At 39.5% G+C, this 19,651-nt stretch overlaps 1 protein-coding gene across 2 annotated transcripts in view; it reads right to left on the bottom strand.

The window, feature by feature from the left end:
• Positions 1 to 2,497: 2,497 nt before the first annotated feature.
• LOC111966754 (nuclear factor of activated T-cells, cytoplasmic 2-like) overlaps positions 2,498 to 19,651 on the bottom strand; it is a 60,135-nt gene continuing 42,981 nt past the window's right edge. For both annotated transcript variants that reach the window (XM_023991660.2, XM_023991661.2), the window contains exon 10: positions 2,498 to 4,800. In XM_023991660.2, coding sequence (XP_023847428.1) covers positions 4,745 to 4,800 — 56 coding nt within the window. In that variant the 3' untranslated portion in view covers positions 2,498 to 4,744. The remainder of the gene's footprint in view (positions 4,801 to 19,651) is intronic.

Genomic DNA, 19,651 nt, shown 5'->3' with positions numbered 1-19,651 from the left:
TAATGACATCAGAGTGTAATGAATGAAATTCCAATCACTTTAAGGCTCTCATGATTTTTTTGTTCTGGGTCAATCTCACGTAGTCAATCAGTACTATAGCGGTCTGATCTCATTATTGACCCATTTGGAAAGAAAGGGCACATGAGTCACAGGCCACGGCATGTCTCTAAGAGTGGGGGTGAAAAACGCTCATCCAGCTAGCCCATCTAGTCCACATGCTGTGTTTTCTCACACGTGTTATGATGTCATAGGCAGAAACTTCCTGAATACAGGGTGCATTTACAGAATCCTCCTCCAGCGAGTCCTGCCACCAAAATTAGGCTCCAAACATGCTGTCTCCTGGCAACGGGGCTTACATGGCTATAGTGAACCCCTTTGTTGTTATTTGTTTGAGGGAAGGGTGGGGTTGTAAGTGTGTGTGTGTGTGTTTGTGTACGTTTTTAACTATAGTTGTGGGAATAGTAAACAAACCAAAATTTAACCAGGTCAAATGCTATTTCTAGGGGGTTTAGGGTTAAGGTTAGAATGAATGTTAGGGTTAGAATTACATGGAACCCAAACCGTCTGCGCTCGTGCGCCATCGTGCGCAAATGTATTTTGTCGTTCACGACACGCAGGTTAAAATATCAAAACAAACTCTGAACCAATTATATTAATTTTGGGATAGGTCGAAAAGCATTAAATATTTATGCCAATTTAGCTAGCTAGCTTGCACTTGCTAGCTAATTTGTCTTATTTAGCTAGCTTGCTGTTGCTAGCTAATTTGTCCTGGGATATAAACATTGAGTTGTTATTTTACCTGAGATGCACAAGGTCCTCTACTCCACCAATTAATCCACACATAAAACGGTCAACCGAATCGTTTCTAGTCATCTCTCATCCTTCCATGCTTTTTCTTCTATTGACTTTATATTGCGATTGGCAACTTTAATAAATTAGGTGCATTACCGCCACTGACCTCGTTCGTCTTCCAGTCACCCACGTGGGGATATGAGGAGATGGCACGTGGGTACCTGCTTCTATAAACCAATGAGGAGATGGGAGAGGCAGGACTTGCAGCGCGATCTGCATCAGAAATAGAACTGACTTCTATTTTAGCCCTTGGCAACGCAGACGCTCGTTAGCGTGTACCAGCAGTGTGGGTGCAATAATAGAATAATATAGATTTCTAAAATTATTTTTGCGATGCGAGCAGTGTAGTCAGCCTGTTAGGCTTAAGGTTAGGTTTTCGGGTTAAGGGTTAGGGAAAATAGGATTTTGAATGAGACTGAATTGTGTGGCCCCACAAGGTTAGTTAAACAAGAATGTGTGTGCGTGTGTGTGAGGTGTCACTGAGTTTATCTGTAATAGGTGAAGCTGTGGTAAAAATGTTCACGAAGAAAGGATAACAGAAATGGTCACCTCATTGATGAGTTAGGCAGGAGGAGAGGGGGGAGGAGTGAGAGAGGGTTGGGGTACTGTAGCCTAGGTTAAGATATTTCTTTAACCTACTGTCGTATGAGTCACGGACTCTTAGGGTCTGCTGATTTCTATTTTCCCATCACAGTCTAAAGAGAGGCATCAGTGACTATTACCTACTGTAGCTAGCCAACAACCAATAGTGGAAGCAACATAATAAAAATCATAAAACTGATTTAAACTGATGTTCTGGATAAGGATGACTGAGGTACTGAAATGTACGTCAAATAAATTGCAGAAAAACTGTACACAAAAATGACAATAACTGTAGAATTCTTTGTTTATGATTCATTGCTAGTTTAAAAATACAAGTTTTGCCTGGAAAAATAGAGATGAAAATGCGACAGTTTTAAGGAAACATACATCTGATATAGAACAGAAAACGTACAATACGGATCGTCAAGCAGCATAAAGACTATGGGGAATATGACTGCGTTCATTCAAGATGCACAGCTTTGTTTATAAACCTTGTAAGACATCTGAAACTAAAATATAATCTGTTTCTCTAAAGCAAACTTTATTTCAACATCACTTTTAATATAAACGTTTTGACAGCTATATATGGCTTATTACTAAGACACTGAATTAACAAAAATAATGAGAAAGCCAGAAAACAACTGATGCAGTTCATAAAACATACTTTTCTACTATACGCTATAACTACCAATAAAAAAAGAGGACTACCAGAACCATTTATACAGTTGTAAGCAATTATCTATTTACAGTTATGGGGGAAAAAGCTGTAAAGTTTACATTCAGGATATTTCAAACATACTGTTTGCTGTACATTGAGAGAATGGCTCAATTAAAAAGTCAGATATATTAGCTATTAACTATTACTATCTATATCTTTTCATAGCACATAAAAACTAATATAAAATATATCATATGAAATTAGTCAAAATGACATATTGAACAGGCAGATTCAGTCTGGATCATTAACTTTTAAATCTTTGTACAATCATAGCAATGGCATATGACTTGGCAATGGTCAGGCATACACTTTTTAAACAATTTGTAAAGCGTTGCTTTTGGGGGGGGGGGGGGGGGGTCTTCTTAAAACATTGAACATCTTTTATTTGATATGTAACAAAACACCTACTTTCTGCACCAATCTCAGCTATCCCTTCTTATAATATAAAAGCACTTTGAGCACTTGCTAGTCTATATACATGCAGTAAATCATATAGATTATTATGCAACACCAATCATTTTGCTCCACAAAGCCTTTTCGTGTTTGAATGTACATCAAATACACGTATAATGACAGTGACACTGAACAAGGAAAGCATAGCTCATCTTAGAAATGTGGGATGATCTTGGAAATGTAAGGCACAGTATGTACAGTGCAGGTAAGAATACCTGGGATGTTATTGTATAGGCAGACACTTATTAGCACTGCATATATAGCATGTTGTTCATTGTCATTACGGAAAAACTCAAAATTATGTTAATTACACAAAATAGAAATAGGTAGGCTATAATATATGTTATACACATATTATTAACATTTTCCTCTGTTGCAACCAAACATGCAACAGATTTGGATAAATGTTACAATCATATAGGCTACTAATAAATTGGGCACCCATTAGCAAGCAGAGAAAGACTATCCCTTTAAGACCTGAATGTAGTCAGATGCATTGTAGACATGCAACACTCAAAACATTGCCTGCTTAGACATCTTCAGGACCTGCTAATTTTGTAATTGCATTTCCCCCTGATCTTTACCTGTGTAAGGATTTAGCATATCATTCTTTGAATATAAGCCTTTTCAGACTAATTCAATATCCAATAATTAATTGAGAACGGTGAAATACTTTTCTCTAAGCAGTATCATCACTGGCCCAGATGAGGCATCTGGCAAATCCACTGCTTATACTGTAATAAACATTTTAGTTACATTAAGTTCATCACATGACCCAAACACAATGAGGAAAACATATAAACTATAGAATAAAGACAACACACCATGTAAGAATACACATACACAAATATTCCCCTACTAAACAGTGCATATAACGTTCAAATTATTTCCTGGGAGGGAACTTCATGTGTTGTGCCGAATTGGTACATAACAACATAGAACACAAAAACATGTAGGCAAGAAAATAAAAAATATGGAGAGGTGAAATTACAAGCCAATATTTATTTGGTTATTAGCATGGCAGTGTTCGTCTCCTTTAGAGTAGCGAGATGAGATGATCAAAGTAAGCTCAAATTGTATAACACAATACACATATCACAGTGAAAGGTTGACATGTTGGCATATTTTATGAATGGTGCCATTGGTAGAATTGTCAACAAGATGGGTAAGAGAGTTACAATTATTTTAAAGGTTTGCATATAGGCAGCGGTGCGAAGTACTTAAGTAAACATACTTTAAAGTACTACTTAAGGGGGTATCTGTACTTTACTTTTTATATTTTTGACAACTGTCTTTTACTTCACTACATTTCTAAAGAAAATAATGTACTTTTAATTACATACATTACCAAGACACCCAAAAGTACTCGTTACATTTTGAATGCTTAACAGGACAGGAAAACGGTCCAATTCACATACTTATAAAGAGACTCACTAAATACACATGCTTCTTTTGTAAATTATGTCTGGATATCCGTAAATAAAATAAAAAACAAGAAAATTGTTACGTCTAGATTGCTTAACATAAGGATTTTTAAATTATTATTTATACTTTTATTTTATTTTTTGATACTGAAGTATATTTTAGCAATTACAATTACTTTTGATACTGTATTTAAAACCAAATAATTTTTACTTTTACTCAAGTAGTATTTTACTGGGTGACTTTCACTTAAGTCATTTTCTATTAACGTACAGTATCTTTACTTTTACTCAAGTATGACAATTGGGTACTTTTTCCACCACTGCATATTGGTTTAACAACCAGTAATGTTACAGCGACTGCCATGATTGTGACTTGTTTAGGAATTTTCACCCTCTTATTTATTGTACAGAAAAACATCCATTTGAATCCGATAAACCTAACTAGTAATAAAACAAGGCACAATCTAGTTTCTTTTGGGCCTGAAAACTAAGAAAATTGTCTTTGGCAGAACATTCTTTGGCGTTGGGTAAAAGGCAGAGAATATTTTAGCTGAGAAACAGTTATTTGAAGGAAACGGGCAGAGCAGCCAAACTGCTGGTGGCTGGTGTTGATATACTGTAGGGTTGATATGGAGATGGGCACACAGGGAAGAAGAAGAGGTTCTCATGGCGACGAAGAGTGAGCTGCAGCTGTCCACTTCCTGTTTTCTGTCGTCTATGTCTGACCTCTGGCCTGCACGCCGGTCAGATCCTTCCTTATGATCTCGTTTACTGCAGGGAGGAGAAGAGAAACAAATACAGGCTGTTAGTTAGTCAGAGCATCCAAGGTGTTTGATGTAATACTGTGTTTGATGTGTACTGTCATCTGTTCTTCCCAGGCAGCATTTCACAGCTCCAGGGAGGGCAATTTTCATTCCTGGCCTTTTCATATCTTCCTTTCTCTTTCAACAAACACTTACAAAAGGTACAGTATATTACACAGTAGAAAAGGGCATAACATCTTGACAAAAACATACTGATCCTACAGTAAAACATCACCAAGGGAAACATGACACTAAGTACTACTGATTACTCTGTGTGCAAGTTGGCTGTGGTAGCGATACCAGAAGATGTCACTACAGTGAGCTGCATTGGCACAGAGTGTCCACTAGGAGGACCATAGTGTTCCATTCTACCGCTCTTTTTTATTCCCCATCACTTCCTGTTGTTCTGCTGACAGCCAGGTGACACAGCACAGCAGTATATGGAAACTTCAGCGTTCTAAAAATAGACTCAGTCAAGTTGTGTGGAGTGCTTACACAGTGTACACACCACGCCATGTATAAGGTGGGGGAAACACATTTTACACACATTGCGACGAGATTAAACCTGTCCAAAGTTCAAATGTCAAGGAGTTCTTGTCTGGGAGGTCCGTGATAAGGCTAAATATAGACATCTGTATTAAATTCAAATTGCCATCATGAGGTCATTCAGATATTTTACTATTTGAAAAGTCTACATACATTGAATGTAGGATATCCTTTTTAGCTTGCCATGTGTGTTTTAATGTATAGGGACTATAACAACATATTTATAGGCCTATTGTGAATGACAAAAAAATATGCCTATACCATGGCTATAATGGCAAGGTGTCAAACGGAATAATGTGTCTCATTCATAACTAGAGCTAGATGTTCACATGAAAATGAAGAGTGATTATATGACATCACAAAAGCAATTAGAGTGCTACTGTAGCCGTAACTTACACTGCAGCAGTTTTTGGTTCACATTGACAATGGGGGAAACCTGCAGTAAAGTTAAAGGACTGTCCAGTATGTTGAACATGTACTGTAGTGGAGTCTGTCCAGATAGGCCACATCTTCCGTACTGCAGTCGGTCTGTCATTATCAGTAACTAACAGCTCCAACAGTTCTGGAAGCACACTGTGTATACTGGCACTACGACATAAGAGACCGACGCCATGGCTTCTTGTTTTGACTTAGGGAACACATACATTTTAAGACATGCCCAAAATGGAGGGGAAAAAGTGTGAGTATGACAGTGACATCATTTGAGTCAAAATGCATTTTATTCATTGATGTAGTATATAAAAGCTAACCATATTCATGTTTACCTGCTGTATACTATATTAGCATGTTTTAAACATTCACAGAGAGGTTGTGTCTCACTTAATACAATAGTTTAATAGAGCAAACTCTGCTAATATGAAGCGTCATAAAATATATAAAAACATGATCAATCTTTTTCACTTCAAAGGGATGAATGAGATAATATAGAGTGAGTAAGATAGTAAGCAGCAGTGCGTTGTTTTAGAGTCGGTGTCACGTTCTGACCTTAGTTTTTTTGTTATTTCTTTGTTTTATTATGGTCAGGGCGTGAGTTGGGTGGGTCTCTCTGTCTCTGATTGAGAATCATACTTTAGGTAGCCTTTTTCCACCTGTGTGGTGTGGGTGTTTATTTTCCCTATCAGTGTTTGTTCCATACGGGACTGTGGTCGGTTTTCATTTATTCTCTTGTTCCTTTTGTTTTTCTGTGTCCAGTGATATTTCATAAAAATATATTATGGACACATACCACGCTGCGCATTGGTCCGACATTTCTTACTCCTCGTCAGAGGAGGACGAAGAGAACCGTTACAGTCGGGTTTAGGGCAACTCAATATCCAACAGGCTTTTAGAAGGCCTATTTAAAGATTGTTTTAAATTAAAATGGTTAAAAAAATATTTTTTAAATAGCTTCTTTTTCTTAAACAAGAATTTGGCAAGGACAGTACGGGAGTGGTGTGACTGGGGGGGGCAAAACTGAAAACTTGCTATTTTATAATTATTTAACTAACAAGGCAAGTCAGTTAAGAACAAATTCTTATTTTCAATGACGGTCTGGGAACAGTGGGTTAACTACCTTGTTCAGGGGCAAAATGACAGATTTTTACCTTGTTAGCTCCGGGATTTGATCTTGCAACCTTTCGGTTACTAGTCCAACACTCTAACCACTAGGCTACCTGCCGCCCAGCTATTATTGGCAGAGAGGTTTGGAACTCTTTCTTATCGGTCTATTAACTAATTTATTTCACCAGGCAGCCCAAAACTCCATCCCACCAAAACAAGCCAAAATTTCAGGCAGTCTTTTCAAACAGTTCTTACACTAAAAGGGCATTATCATAATTTTCACAATTTCACAGTATTATTCAAACCTCATAGTGTGGACATATATATAAAACACAGGAACATCAAGTTTTTGACTGCACTGGGCCTTTAAAGCAGTGATCTATATAGTGGGACAAGGGAAATGGTGTCGCCTTTAAACAGCAAGTTAAGCGAACAGACACACTGATCCCTGGCTGAGCATTAGTGTGTACCAAAGTAACCCCCTCAAAGATAAACATAACTGCACTCACTCCAAACAACTCCAGTTCAACAGATACCACGATGCTGAGGGGTACTCAGTGAAACTGGTATCCACTAATACTGGCACCCTGTTTTTTATGTGCAGTTGGAATGAGATAAAACATTCTAAGTTATTGCAAGTCACTGAGTTATTTATCAGATGTGGGAGTTAGAAAGTATTTTGCCTGACAAACAACCCATAAGCTGAGCTAAACCATTGGCAGCTCAGCAAGCTGCATACCTTCTAATATCATTAAGAGTAGCAGCAAGTCTATCTTCCTCCTCCTTTTGACTCCCTCTGTCTCTGACCATCTGCAGATGTGAAAGAGAAATAAACCTTGGCCTTTTATAACAGCTCAACACTAAGCACACTTTATAGAGCAGAGCAGAGCAGAGCAGAGCTGCATCTGAAACAGGGAGGGAGGCAAACCAACTAGTGGCCAAACCGGCCCGGGTGCTCCAGCTCTCTCTGCTGTCATCACAACCACAACCTAAACGTCCATGTTTATTTTAGTCTCTAGTGGAATTCCCTTTGACACCTAATGCCTTAAATAAACTTTCATCTCCCCAATGGGGCCACAGGATTTTCCTGAGTATAAAAAAGGGGTTTAGAGAGGCGAGTGGTGCACCAGAGAAGTTACACAGTAGAGAGCTTTAACGGAGCCTCATGAAGGGTTGGCATGGCCATTTGAGGCTGGCCCAGGGAACACTCAGACTTAACCATACAATAGGTGAGTGTCTGGCTTTAGTGTCCTGCGCCAATGAACGTGTTTGTTTACCAACCAAAGGTGGGAGAGAGAGACACACACTCATACACACACAGTACATTACTGTAGCTGACTCAGTCACTTCACATTGCCTACTGTGAGGTGTGTGTGTGTGTGTGTGTGTGTCTGAGAGGGTTGCCTGGGGGACTTTGTTGGCAACATGAGAAGAATCAACCCACAGAACAAGTGGCATGGGTAGACAGACAGACACCAGACCTGCCCACCAGAACTTCTACCTTCAACTGCCAGAGAGCAAATAAGGTGTATGATGTTACACAAGTTTCCATTACACTTGAGTATCAATCATCGCCATTCAAAAGTAAAATTCTCAGAATACAGTATGCTATAACACAGTTTAGTTTCTTAACTATGGTTCTCTGTATTAGTGTGGGTATGTTGCTATTGTTGTCTTTCCTCTGCTCGCTGGTAAGTGGGACATCAGTGACCTGAAACTAATGTGTGTTCGCCAAGCTGTTTTCCTGTGTGCTTTATCTCTGAATGGTAGCTCTCTCTCTCCTTCTGCACGCTGGAATAATTTCACCTGCTCCACTGCCTTCACCTGCTCCACTGCCTCTGGGGTTAATTCCAGTCAGATTCACTACAACTACAACATGGAAAGCTGCAGGTACTAGAGTGTGTCCCAACTCCCATCCTTCACAAGGAAATCACTTTCTAGGTTGTGGACAGCATCCTTACAGTATAAGAACATTGTAGGCCTATATACACACACAAAGCCCCTAGCTTCTGATAAAGGCCTTTTGAGTACAGTATGAACTGTGAAGTTCATTCCATGTTTTGATTTTACTCATAGTGAAATACATGACTTTCTTCTGTTGTCCTTGACCTCTGTGACACCACAGAGAGCAGCGCTACCCCAATGACACAGTTCTAGAATCTAAACCACTGAGTCATGATGCTCCAGAGTTGAACACTTTCAAAATGAGCAAGGTGTGAAAGACACTCAAGAGTGACTCATTTGAAAATTGTATTTCTCAGAAAACGTCTTTGTGATGTTCAAATAAATGAATGTTTTGGGCATAAAACACAACTTGACATCTTAATAGAGAAAGACCAACGGGGCTTTCTGCATTGCCCTGTCTTCCTGTGCTGTGTTTGAACTTTGAAGGGAAGGTTTGAAGGTGAGGCGAGGGAGGCACATGTCCTATTCCATTTCTACAGCTACTGTACATAACTACCACTTGTATTGGGTGGGTGGATTCATACCCTATACAACATAACTGACGGATGTTTCTGAGTAAAAAGATTCTTCTGATGCTCTGTCTCAAAGTGCACCTATAGTTGTACCTTTTTGAAATATTATATAAAGGTGTCCTCCCACTCTGCCTAGAGCGGGTGAAAATGTGCTACGGTGAGAAAATGTCACTACCTTATGTTATAAAATACATTGTACCAAGACACATATGATTCTTCATGTTCTGAATCATTCAGTGGGGTCTTTCTCTAACACATCAACATTATATCCAAAAAGTCAGATTTCGTAACCTAATACATCTGATAATAACCACCGAGCTCGGTTGACATAACAGTGTAGGTTTCTCATAACAATGTTTGAGGATTTTACATTTGGTGGTCGTAGTCTTCAAATTTGTTTCCGCGGGTCGCAAAAAGCTACATTAGCATGACACGAGCTGAATTAAATGTAAAAGGTTTTGAAAATATACGCTCAGTGCTCCGTTGACATTTCACAGGGATACGCTTGTTTTTGAGAGAAATCTTATAAAAAGAACAGGAATTTCAAATGAATCCAAAAACCGTATACTAAAATACAACATGTCTCAAAATCAATATCCATCTTAACTTTAGATTGTTTTATGTCCTGCGGATTTGAGAAGAAAGAGGACGAGTTCAACGGGAAAGTAATCCTGTCAGGTAGCCAGTAGCCTTAATTCTAGCACAGAATCCAGCCTAACTGACCCGAGAATCCAGCCTAACTGACCCGATGCAATTTTCCAGATTTTTGATCCCTCTTTTTCTCTGGCCTGCATTGATTTAGTCACCCTAATTCTGTCCATCCTACAAGGGTAAACACTCCAATAACTTTTGAACCGATTATGATAGAGACATGAGGGTTGGACCATTGGTTTTCTTAGAGTATTGTCTAAACAATTACATTACCCATTGGTCAAAATATACATTTTTGATTAGACACCCTATATTATATCAATGATTCAAATAAAAATCACATTTTATTCGTCACACGCGGCGAATACACCTTACCGTGAAACGCTTACTTACAAGCCCTTATCCAACAATGCAGTTAAGAAAAATAAGAGTTAAGAAAGGTATTATGTACATGTAGGTAAGGGTAAAGTGACTATGCATCGATAATAGATATTAAACAGCGAGTAGCAGCCGTGTAGAAAAAGGGGGGGTTCAATGCAAATTGTCCGGGAGGCCATTTGATTAGCTGTTCAGCAATCTTATGGCTTGGGAGTAGAAGCTGGTCAGAAGCCTTTTGCTGTGTGGTAGCAGAGAAAACAGTCTATGACTGTAGTGGCTAGAGTCTTTGGCAATTTTTAGGGCCTTCCTCTGACACCGCCTGGTATAGATGTCCTGGATGGCAGGAAGCTTGGCCCCAGTGATGTACTGGGCCATACGCACTACCCTCTGTAGCGCCTTGCGGTCGGAGGCGGAGCAGTAGCCATACCAGGTGGTGATGCAACCACTCAGAATGCTCTTGATGGTGCCGCTTTAGAACTTTTTGAGGATCTGAGGACCCATGCCAAATCTTTTCAGTCTCCTGTGAAGGGAATAGGCTTTGTCGTGCCCTCTTCACGACTGTTGTTGGTGATGTGGAAGCCAAGGAACTTGAAGCTCTCAACCTGCTCCACTACAGCCCCATCGATGAGAATGGGGGTGTGCTCGGCCTTCCTTTTCCTGTAGTCCAGGATCATCTCCTTTGTCTTGATCACGTTGAGGGACAGGTTGTTGTCCTGGCACCACACTTCCAGGTCTCTAACCTCCTCCCTATAGGCTGTCTCATTGTTGTCAGTGATCAGGCCTACCACTGTTATGTCATTGGCAAACTTAATGGGTGAACAGAGAGTACAGGAGGGGACTAAGCACACACCCCTGAAGGGACCCCGTGGTAGATGTGCTGTTGCCTACCCTACCACCTGGGAGCGGTCCGTCAGGAAGTCCAGGATCCAGTTGCAGAGGGAGGTGTTTAGTCCCAGGGTCCTTAGCTTAGTGATGATCTTTGAGGGCACTATGGTGTTGAACACTGAGCTGTAATCAATGAACAGCATTCTCACGTAGGTGTTCCTTTTGTCCAGGTGGGAAAAGGCAGTGTTGAGTGCAATAGAGATTGGCGTCATCTGTGCATCTGTTGGGGCGGCATGCAGATTGGATTGGGTCTAAGGTTTCTGGAATGATGGTGTTGTGAGCCATGACCAGCCTTTCAAAGAAAGTCAGTTAGGCAGGTTACCTTGGTGTTCTTGGGCACAGGGACTTTGATGGTCTGCTTGAAACATATAGGTATTACAGCCTTGGCCAGGGACAGGTTGAAAATGTCAGTGAAGACACTTGCCAGTTGGTCAGTGCATGCTCGGAGTACACGTCCTGGTAATCCGTCTGGCCCTGCGGCCTTCTGAATGTTGACCTTTTTTAAAGGGCTTACTCACATTGGCTACGGCGAACGTGATAACACAGTTGTCCGGAACAGCTGGTGCTCTCATGCATGCTTCAGTGTTGCTTGCCTCGAAGTGTGCTTAGAAGTCATTTAGCTCATCTGGTAGGCTTGTGTCACTGGATAGGATTCAATCTTAGTCCTGTATTTACGCTTTGCCTGTTTGATGGTTCAACTGAGGGCATAGAGGGCTTTCTAATAAGTTTCCGGGTTTGAGTCCCACTCCTTGAAAGCGGCAGCTTTACCTTTTAGCTCATTGCGGATGTTACCTGTAATCCGTGGCATGTACGTACGGTCACTGTGGGGACAACGTCATCGATGCACTTATTGATGAAGCCAGTGACTGATGTGGTATACTCCTCAATGCCATCGGATGAGTCCCGGAACATATTCCAGTCTATGCTAGCAAAACAGTCCTGTAGCGTCCGCGTAATCTGACCACTTCCGTATTGAGCGAGTCACTGGTACTTCCTGCTTTAGTTTTTGCTTGTGAGCAGGAATCAGGAGGATAGAATTATGGTCAGATTTGCCAAATGGAGGGCGAGGGAGAGCTTTGTACGCATCTCTGTGTGTGGAGTAAAGGTGGTCTAGAGTTATTCCCCCTCTTGTTGCACATGTAACATGCTGGTAGAACGGATTTAAGTTTCCTTGCATTAAAGTCCCCAGCCACTAGGAGCACCCCCTCTGGATGAGCATTTTCTTGTTTGCTTATGGCGTTATACAGCTCGTTGAGTGCGGAATTAGTGCCAGCATCGGTTTGTGGTGTTAAATAGACAGCTACGAAAAATATAGATGAAAACTCTCTTAGTAAATAGTGTGGTCTTCAGCTTATCATGAGATACTCGACCTCAGGCGAGCAAAACCTTGATACTTACTTAATATTCGATTTAATTCGACTTAATATTCGATAACAGCACCAGCTGTTATAAACAAATAGACACAGACTGCCACCCCTTGTCTTACCGGAAGCAGCTGTTCTGTCTTGCCGATGCATAGAAAAATCAGCCAACTGTATGTTGTCCATGTCGTCGTTCAGCCACGACTCGGTGAAACATAAGATACTACAGTTTTTAATGTCCCATTGGTAGGATAGTCTTGAACGGAGCTCATCCAGTTTATTCCCCAATGATTGGACAATGGCCAATAAGAAGGATGGTAGAGGTGGGTTACCCACTCACCGAAGAATTCTCACAGGGCACCCAGACCTGCGTCCCCTGTATCTGTGTCTTCTCTTCACGCGAATGACAGGGATTTGGGCATGGTCGGGTATCTGGAGTAAGTCCAGTTTGAGGTGAGTAATCGATGTTCTGATATCCAGAAGCTCTTTTCGGTCATAAGAGACGGTGGCAGAAACATTATGTACAAAATAAGTTAAATAACGCAGAAAAAAACACAAAAAAGCACAATTGGTTAGGAGCCATTATTTTGTTGTCTTTATTGCTTTATAAGCTTTACATAGTGTTTTCTGAATTTATTATTTACAATGCTATGGGATTAAAGAGGGCACTTAAATGTAGTACTTGTGAATTTCCCAATTAATATTTTTTATGAGATTTCCAGGAAGATGGTGAATTGTTCAAGTAGCTAACAGAATAGAGGGAAGGCATTATATGGAGGGGTCTTGCTAGGGAGCTCTGAGATCAACACATTGATGTTAGGGAGGAGGATCAAACAGTCCAACCAGTATGACTCTCCCAGTTACTCTGTGTTAATTCAGAAACAGTAAATGCTGTTGCTGTTTACTGAGGGAAACACTATTAGGCCATCCAAAACTAAATTCCACTCGTCCACTCCTGTACCCTTTATTTCMGTTTCATTTTTTCCATCCGAACTCGGTCCCTTCCCTCTTCCTGCTGCTGCCTTTCTCCCGACTCCCACACTTAGAGCTATCTTACGGAGAGCAGGCTGGATTTTCTGGAAGAGAGCAGCTGCAAATAGGAATTTATTGTGCCAGATTGGCAGAATCCCGGGCAGGAGATGGAAAAAAGCAAATCCTCCAGTGGGTTCCCCCACAGAATTGAGGGGTGTGGGGCCAAGGAGAAACCCTGGCCAAGTACAACAAACAAAGAGGCTTTCCCCGGATCTCCGAGGCAGCCCGTTCCACTGTTTGACAATGGTTGCCATGGAACTTGTTTTTCAGATCATAACAGTGTCAACATCTCCAGGCGATTGGTCAGGAGAACTGGCTGCTGCCTTTTCCCCTTTTTATTTAAGAGAATGAAATAAAAAAGAGAAGTGTAATTTGACAGTTGTGGCTGCTTTGTGTGATATGTTGTCTCTACCTTGCCCTTTGTGCTGTTGTCTGTGCCCAATAATGTTTGTACCATGTTGTGTTGCTACCATGTTGTTGTTATGTTGTGTTGCTACCATGCGGTGTTGTCATGTGTTGCTGCCTTGCTATGTTGTTGTCTTAGGTCTCTCTTTATGTTGTGTTGTGTTGTCTCTCTTGTCGTGATGTGTGTTTAGTCCTATATTAATAGTTGATTTATTTTTTTAATCCCAGGCCCCCGTCCCCACAGGAGGCCTTTTGCCTTTTGGTAGACCGTCATTGTAAATAGGAATTTGTTCTTAACTGACTTGCCTAGTTAAATAAAATAAATAAATGTAATGATATGTGGCAATGCCAGAGAAACCCATCTCTCTCTCTGACAGGGTTGTGGTGAACTGAACCACAGGGTTGTCAGGTCCTTCAGACCACAGATCACCAGGGTTACAACCCTTCAACATGGTCTGGGAGCTGCCCTGAGACTGACGAGGACTAGCTACCTACCTCTCCATCCCAACCAGAGAGGACTAGCTACCTACCTCTCCATCCCAACCAGAGAGGACTAGCTACCTACCTCTCCATCCCAACCAGAGRKGACTAGCTACCTACCTCTCCATCCCAACCAGAGGTTTAAAAGGTCAACATCATCATCAGGTCTGGCGATCACACTGTAACAACATGTCGTTTGTATTGGAAGGGGCACAACATAATGAATGGGTGTAAGACCATGACTTCTGGATGTGGTCTGTTATTCTGATCTCACAGGGTAATAATATTAATAATGAGGCTGACACGGGTTAAGTATAAATATATGACTCATAATCCATGTTATTTCCACCTTGAGGAACATACGTAGCTACATTTCCTGGCCATTTCCTATTGGGGGGGCGGGGCTGATTTTTTTTTTTGCCTTTATAATAAAACATTTGCAGGTTAACAATAAGATACATTTCCTAATGTGATGAGCAGCCAAGATTCGGGACAAGATTAGGTAACGTTAGTCACTGCAGCCTAAGTTAATTTAACTCATGACTGTTTACAAAACAAAATAGACTGTTGTGGACAGAGCAGCGCACATTTCTTTGTAGGTTACTGCATAACAATGTGTGTGTGAGAAAGAGAGAAAATGAGAGGGGTGTTGTAATTTAATTAGTAAACACAAGATAGTGCCTATTAAAACTGCGCACAAATGGACAGCTATGCGATCCATCGCAAAGAAAAGATCTCAAACCAGCACCAGTAGGTAGAAAGCGCATCTGCCACTCGCTGGGCCGCACCCAATACTGTGTTGCTTGCTAGATAGTGGGCTAGTATGCATACATGTTTGGCATGGGCAGGAGCAGACCTGCGAGTCAAAGGCGAGAGAATGCCATGTTCCTTATTGTTTTCATTCCCTTTGACATCTTTAGAACTGTAAATTAATAGAAAATAGAAGTGGAAGACTATTTGAGAGCACTTCTCCAGATCATTTGATATTCACCACATTAGTCAAAACAGGAACATTTTACATATGGCTAGAAATTAATAAGGTAATTATCGCAGAGAAAAATGTCCTCATGTCTCCTACATATATCCCCCCAACAGAATCCCCATACTTTAACGATGACAGCTTCTCCATCCTAGAGGGGGAGATCAACCATTTCCAGGCCCAGGGACATGTACTAGTCTGAGACGACCTAAATGCCAGAACCTGACACTCTGTACACAGGGGGCACAAACACCTACTTGGAGGTTACAGTATTCCCTCCCTAATATGCCCCCCTAGACACAACTATGACAAAACAACCAACCAAAACGGGTCACAAGTCCTGCAGCTCAGTCACACTCTGGGTCTGTACATAGTCCACAGCTCATCCCTTGGCAGTAGTACTGTAGATTACTTTATCATGAACCTCAACCGAGTCTCTCAGAGCGTTCACAGTCAGCCACTGACACCCCTATCAGTCTACTTGAACAGAGCAATATTCAACTATGAGGCGGCAAAGTAACTGAACAATACTAAGACATGCTACAGGTGGAAGGAAAGTAGTGTAGAAACCTTCCCAAAAAACAATTCAATCCCTTTTAGACAACTTCCTGGACAAAACATGTCACTGTAATAGTGAAGGTGTAAACTTGTCAGTGGAAAACCTAAACAGTATATTTAACCTTTCAGCTTCCCTATCAAATCAAAAAAAAATCTCAAGCAGACAACCTAAGAACATTTTAAACAATGACAAATGGTTTGATGAAAAATTCAAAAACCTAAGAAGAAATTGAGAAACCAAAAACATAGACACCTTCACTATTGTGAATCACTAAAATAATACACTATGGAAAAAGAAAGAATAGCATTTCAGAAATCAGCTCAATGTAATTTAATAATCCATAGAATCTAACCACTTCTGGGAAAATTGGAACACACTAAACAAACATGAAGAGTTATCTATCAAAAACAGAGATGTATGGATAAACCACTTCTCCATTCTTTTTGGCTCAATAACAAAAAAAGTACGGCAAAAACATATACATGATCAATAACAAGTCTTAAAATCAGCTATCAAGGACTTCCAGAACCCACTGGATTATCCAATTGTATTGAATGAACTACAGGACAATACAAACCCTCCAATCCAAAAAGGCCTGTGGTGTTGATGTTATCCTAAATGAAATGATAAAATATACAGACCACAAATTCCAATTGGCTACACTTAAACATCATCCTTAGCTCTGGCATCTCCCCCAATATTTGGAACCAAGGACTAATCCCTCCAATTCACAAAAGTAGAGACAAATTTAACCCCAATAACTTCGGTGGGATATGTGTCAACAGCAACCTTGGGAAAATCCTCTGCATTATCATTGACAGCAAACTTGCATATTTTTTTATTAACTTAGTAATTAACTTAATAATATACCTTTATTATTATTCCCCGCAAAACCTACCACCGATCCCCCAATTGGAGTAAACTAATAAACACTTCTGCTTTTACCTTCAATTGATACATCTTATACACATTTTACAAAGACACAGTCTACTTTACAATAGTTCTCGTTTGTTCTTAGTCCTTCCTCTATTTCTGATGTCTATCCAGTTTGCTTTCTATTTGTAACTGTGCTATTTCACAAAAGTTCCGAACCTATATACATTTTACAGATCCCGTATGTTTTACGTTGTTTATCTTGTTATTAGTCCCACCCTTCAGCTCCATTCAACCCCTCCCATCTATCTCTCAACATCATCCATTTCAGATTTCTATTTGCCATATATTTTTCAACTGTGCTGTGATGCTTCACAAAATAATTGAACCTTCCTATTCTCATAGCTTCTACAGATTGTAAATTAAAAATAAAATGTTTTGCTAAAATAATTATTATATTATTGATTGATTGACTATGGCTTTTCAAGACACCCAGTATTGCTATCTGTAGCGTTAGTCCTAGGCAAATATTGCAATTCTTCAGCCATTCCTGGACCTGTGACCAAAAACAAGCTACATATGGACAATACCAAAATAAATGATCTAAAGACTCTGCCTCGTCACAGCAGAATCTGCAGAGCTGGGAAGATTGTATCCCCCATATATATAACATTCTATTAGTTGCAAGAATTTTGTATAGTAATTTAAATTACTATACAAAAGTATAGTTTTGAATCCGGCGTTGTTTTGCGTATCAATTCATAAACCATGTGCCATGGAATGGGTACATCGAAAATCTCTTCCCAACTATTTTGCAATTTATTAGCCACAGCTGTCAGTTTTTTGGTCCTTAAATGAAATTGGTATATGTTTTTATTTATCACACTTTTCTTTAACCATTTATGTTCTTTAATACAGGGCCGACATACAAGTTCCTTACATTTTTCCCCTTCTACTTGCCTCTTCCATTTTTGTGGTAATGCTGCAATTAATTGGTTGTAATTTTGGGTAGAGCAGACATTTCCATATTTCTGCATGTGTGACATAACTCCACCAGTCCTATTTATGATATCATTCACAAAAATTATACCTTTTTGAAACATTTCTTCAATAAAGTTTTTTATCAATTAGTATATTTGAATTTAACCACAATATTTGTTGTACTATTTGTTCCCTCCTTTCAGGTGGATTAAACTGAAATTGCAAACAACTTTCTAAGGCTTGTWAAAAAAAAAGAAGATATTTTGGAGATTATTTCCTTTTCAAACAACCGAAAGTGAGCAGGTGTAATCTGAATAAAGGGAAAAAGGCCCTTCTTGAACATAGGATGAGACATTCGTACCAATTTACTAGAGAACCAGTTTGGATTTAAGTATAACTTTTGTATGACTGATGCCTTTAGTGAGAGGTCTAATGCTTTAATATTTAATAATTTCTGCCCTCCTAATTCATATTCGTTATATAAATAGGCCCTTTTAATTTTATCTGGCTTGCCGTTCCAAATAAAATTGAATATTTTTTGTTCATATAATTTAAAAAGCAGGTCACTAGGTGTAGGCAAAACCATAAGCAAATAGGTCAACTGTGATATGACTAAAGAGATAATCAGGGTGATTTTTCCACAAATAGACAGGTATTTTCCTTTCCATGGTAGCAAGCTCTTATCTATTTTTGCTAACTTTCTATAAAAAATTTATTGGAGTGAGAATTTCTTTCTTTTGGGATTTGTATACCGAGTATGTCCACATAATTGGTAAACTACATGGTAACGTAAAATTTGAWTTTTTTTTGTGATCCAATACATAATATAGTACACTTATCATAATTTGGTTTTAATCCAGAGAGGATAGCAAAATTATCTAGATCCTCTATGAGGCCGTGGAGAGACTCTAATTGTGGTTTTAAAAGAAAACACGAATCATCAGCGTACAATGACACCTTAGTTTTTAAGCCACGGATTTCTAATCCCTTAATATTATTGTTTGATCTAATCTTAACAGCTAACATTTCGATGGCAATAATAAATAGATATKCCGATAGTGGACAACCTTGTTTTACTCCTCTAGATAGTTTTAAACTTTCTGAGATGTAGCCATTATTTACTATTTTACACCTAGGGTTACCATACATAACTTTAACCCATTTTAAGAGATTCCCCAAAATTGAAATATTCTAGGCATTTATATATAAACTCCAGTCGTACTTTATCAAAAGCCTTTTCAAAATCAGCTATGAAAACCAGGCCTGATGTCCCTGATATTTCATAGTATTCTATTGTTTCCAGTACTTGTCTTATATTATCTCCAATGTATCGTCCATGTAAAAAACCTATCTGATTAGGATGAATAATATCTGACAATACTTTTTTAATTCTATGCGTCAAGCATTTTGCTAGGATTTTTGCATCACAACACTGAAGTGTAAGAGGTCTCCAATTTTTTTAATGGACTGGATCTTTATATATACCACTTGGGTCCTGGTTCAGTAATAATGATATCAGACCTTCTTGTTGCGTGTCTGATAATCTACCATTTATATAGGAGTGGTTAAAACAAGCTAATAATGGTCCTTTGAGTATATCAAAAAAAGTTTTGTATACTTCCACTGGTATGCCATCCAGCCCTGGAGTTTTCCCATCCTTAAAGGCCCCAATT

Source organism: Salvelinus sp. IW2-2015, linkage group LG7 (assembly GCF_002910315.2).
Source record: "Salvelinus sp. IW2-2015 linkage group LG7, ASM291031v2, whole genome shotgun sequence".
Lineage (NCBI taxonomy): Eukaryota > Metazoa > Chordata > Actinopteri > Salmoniformes > Salmonidae > Salvelinus > Salvelinus sp. IW2-2015.
Note: the sequence above shows the minus strand (reverse complement) of the source record. Positions and strands in the feature narration are given on the sequence as shown.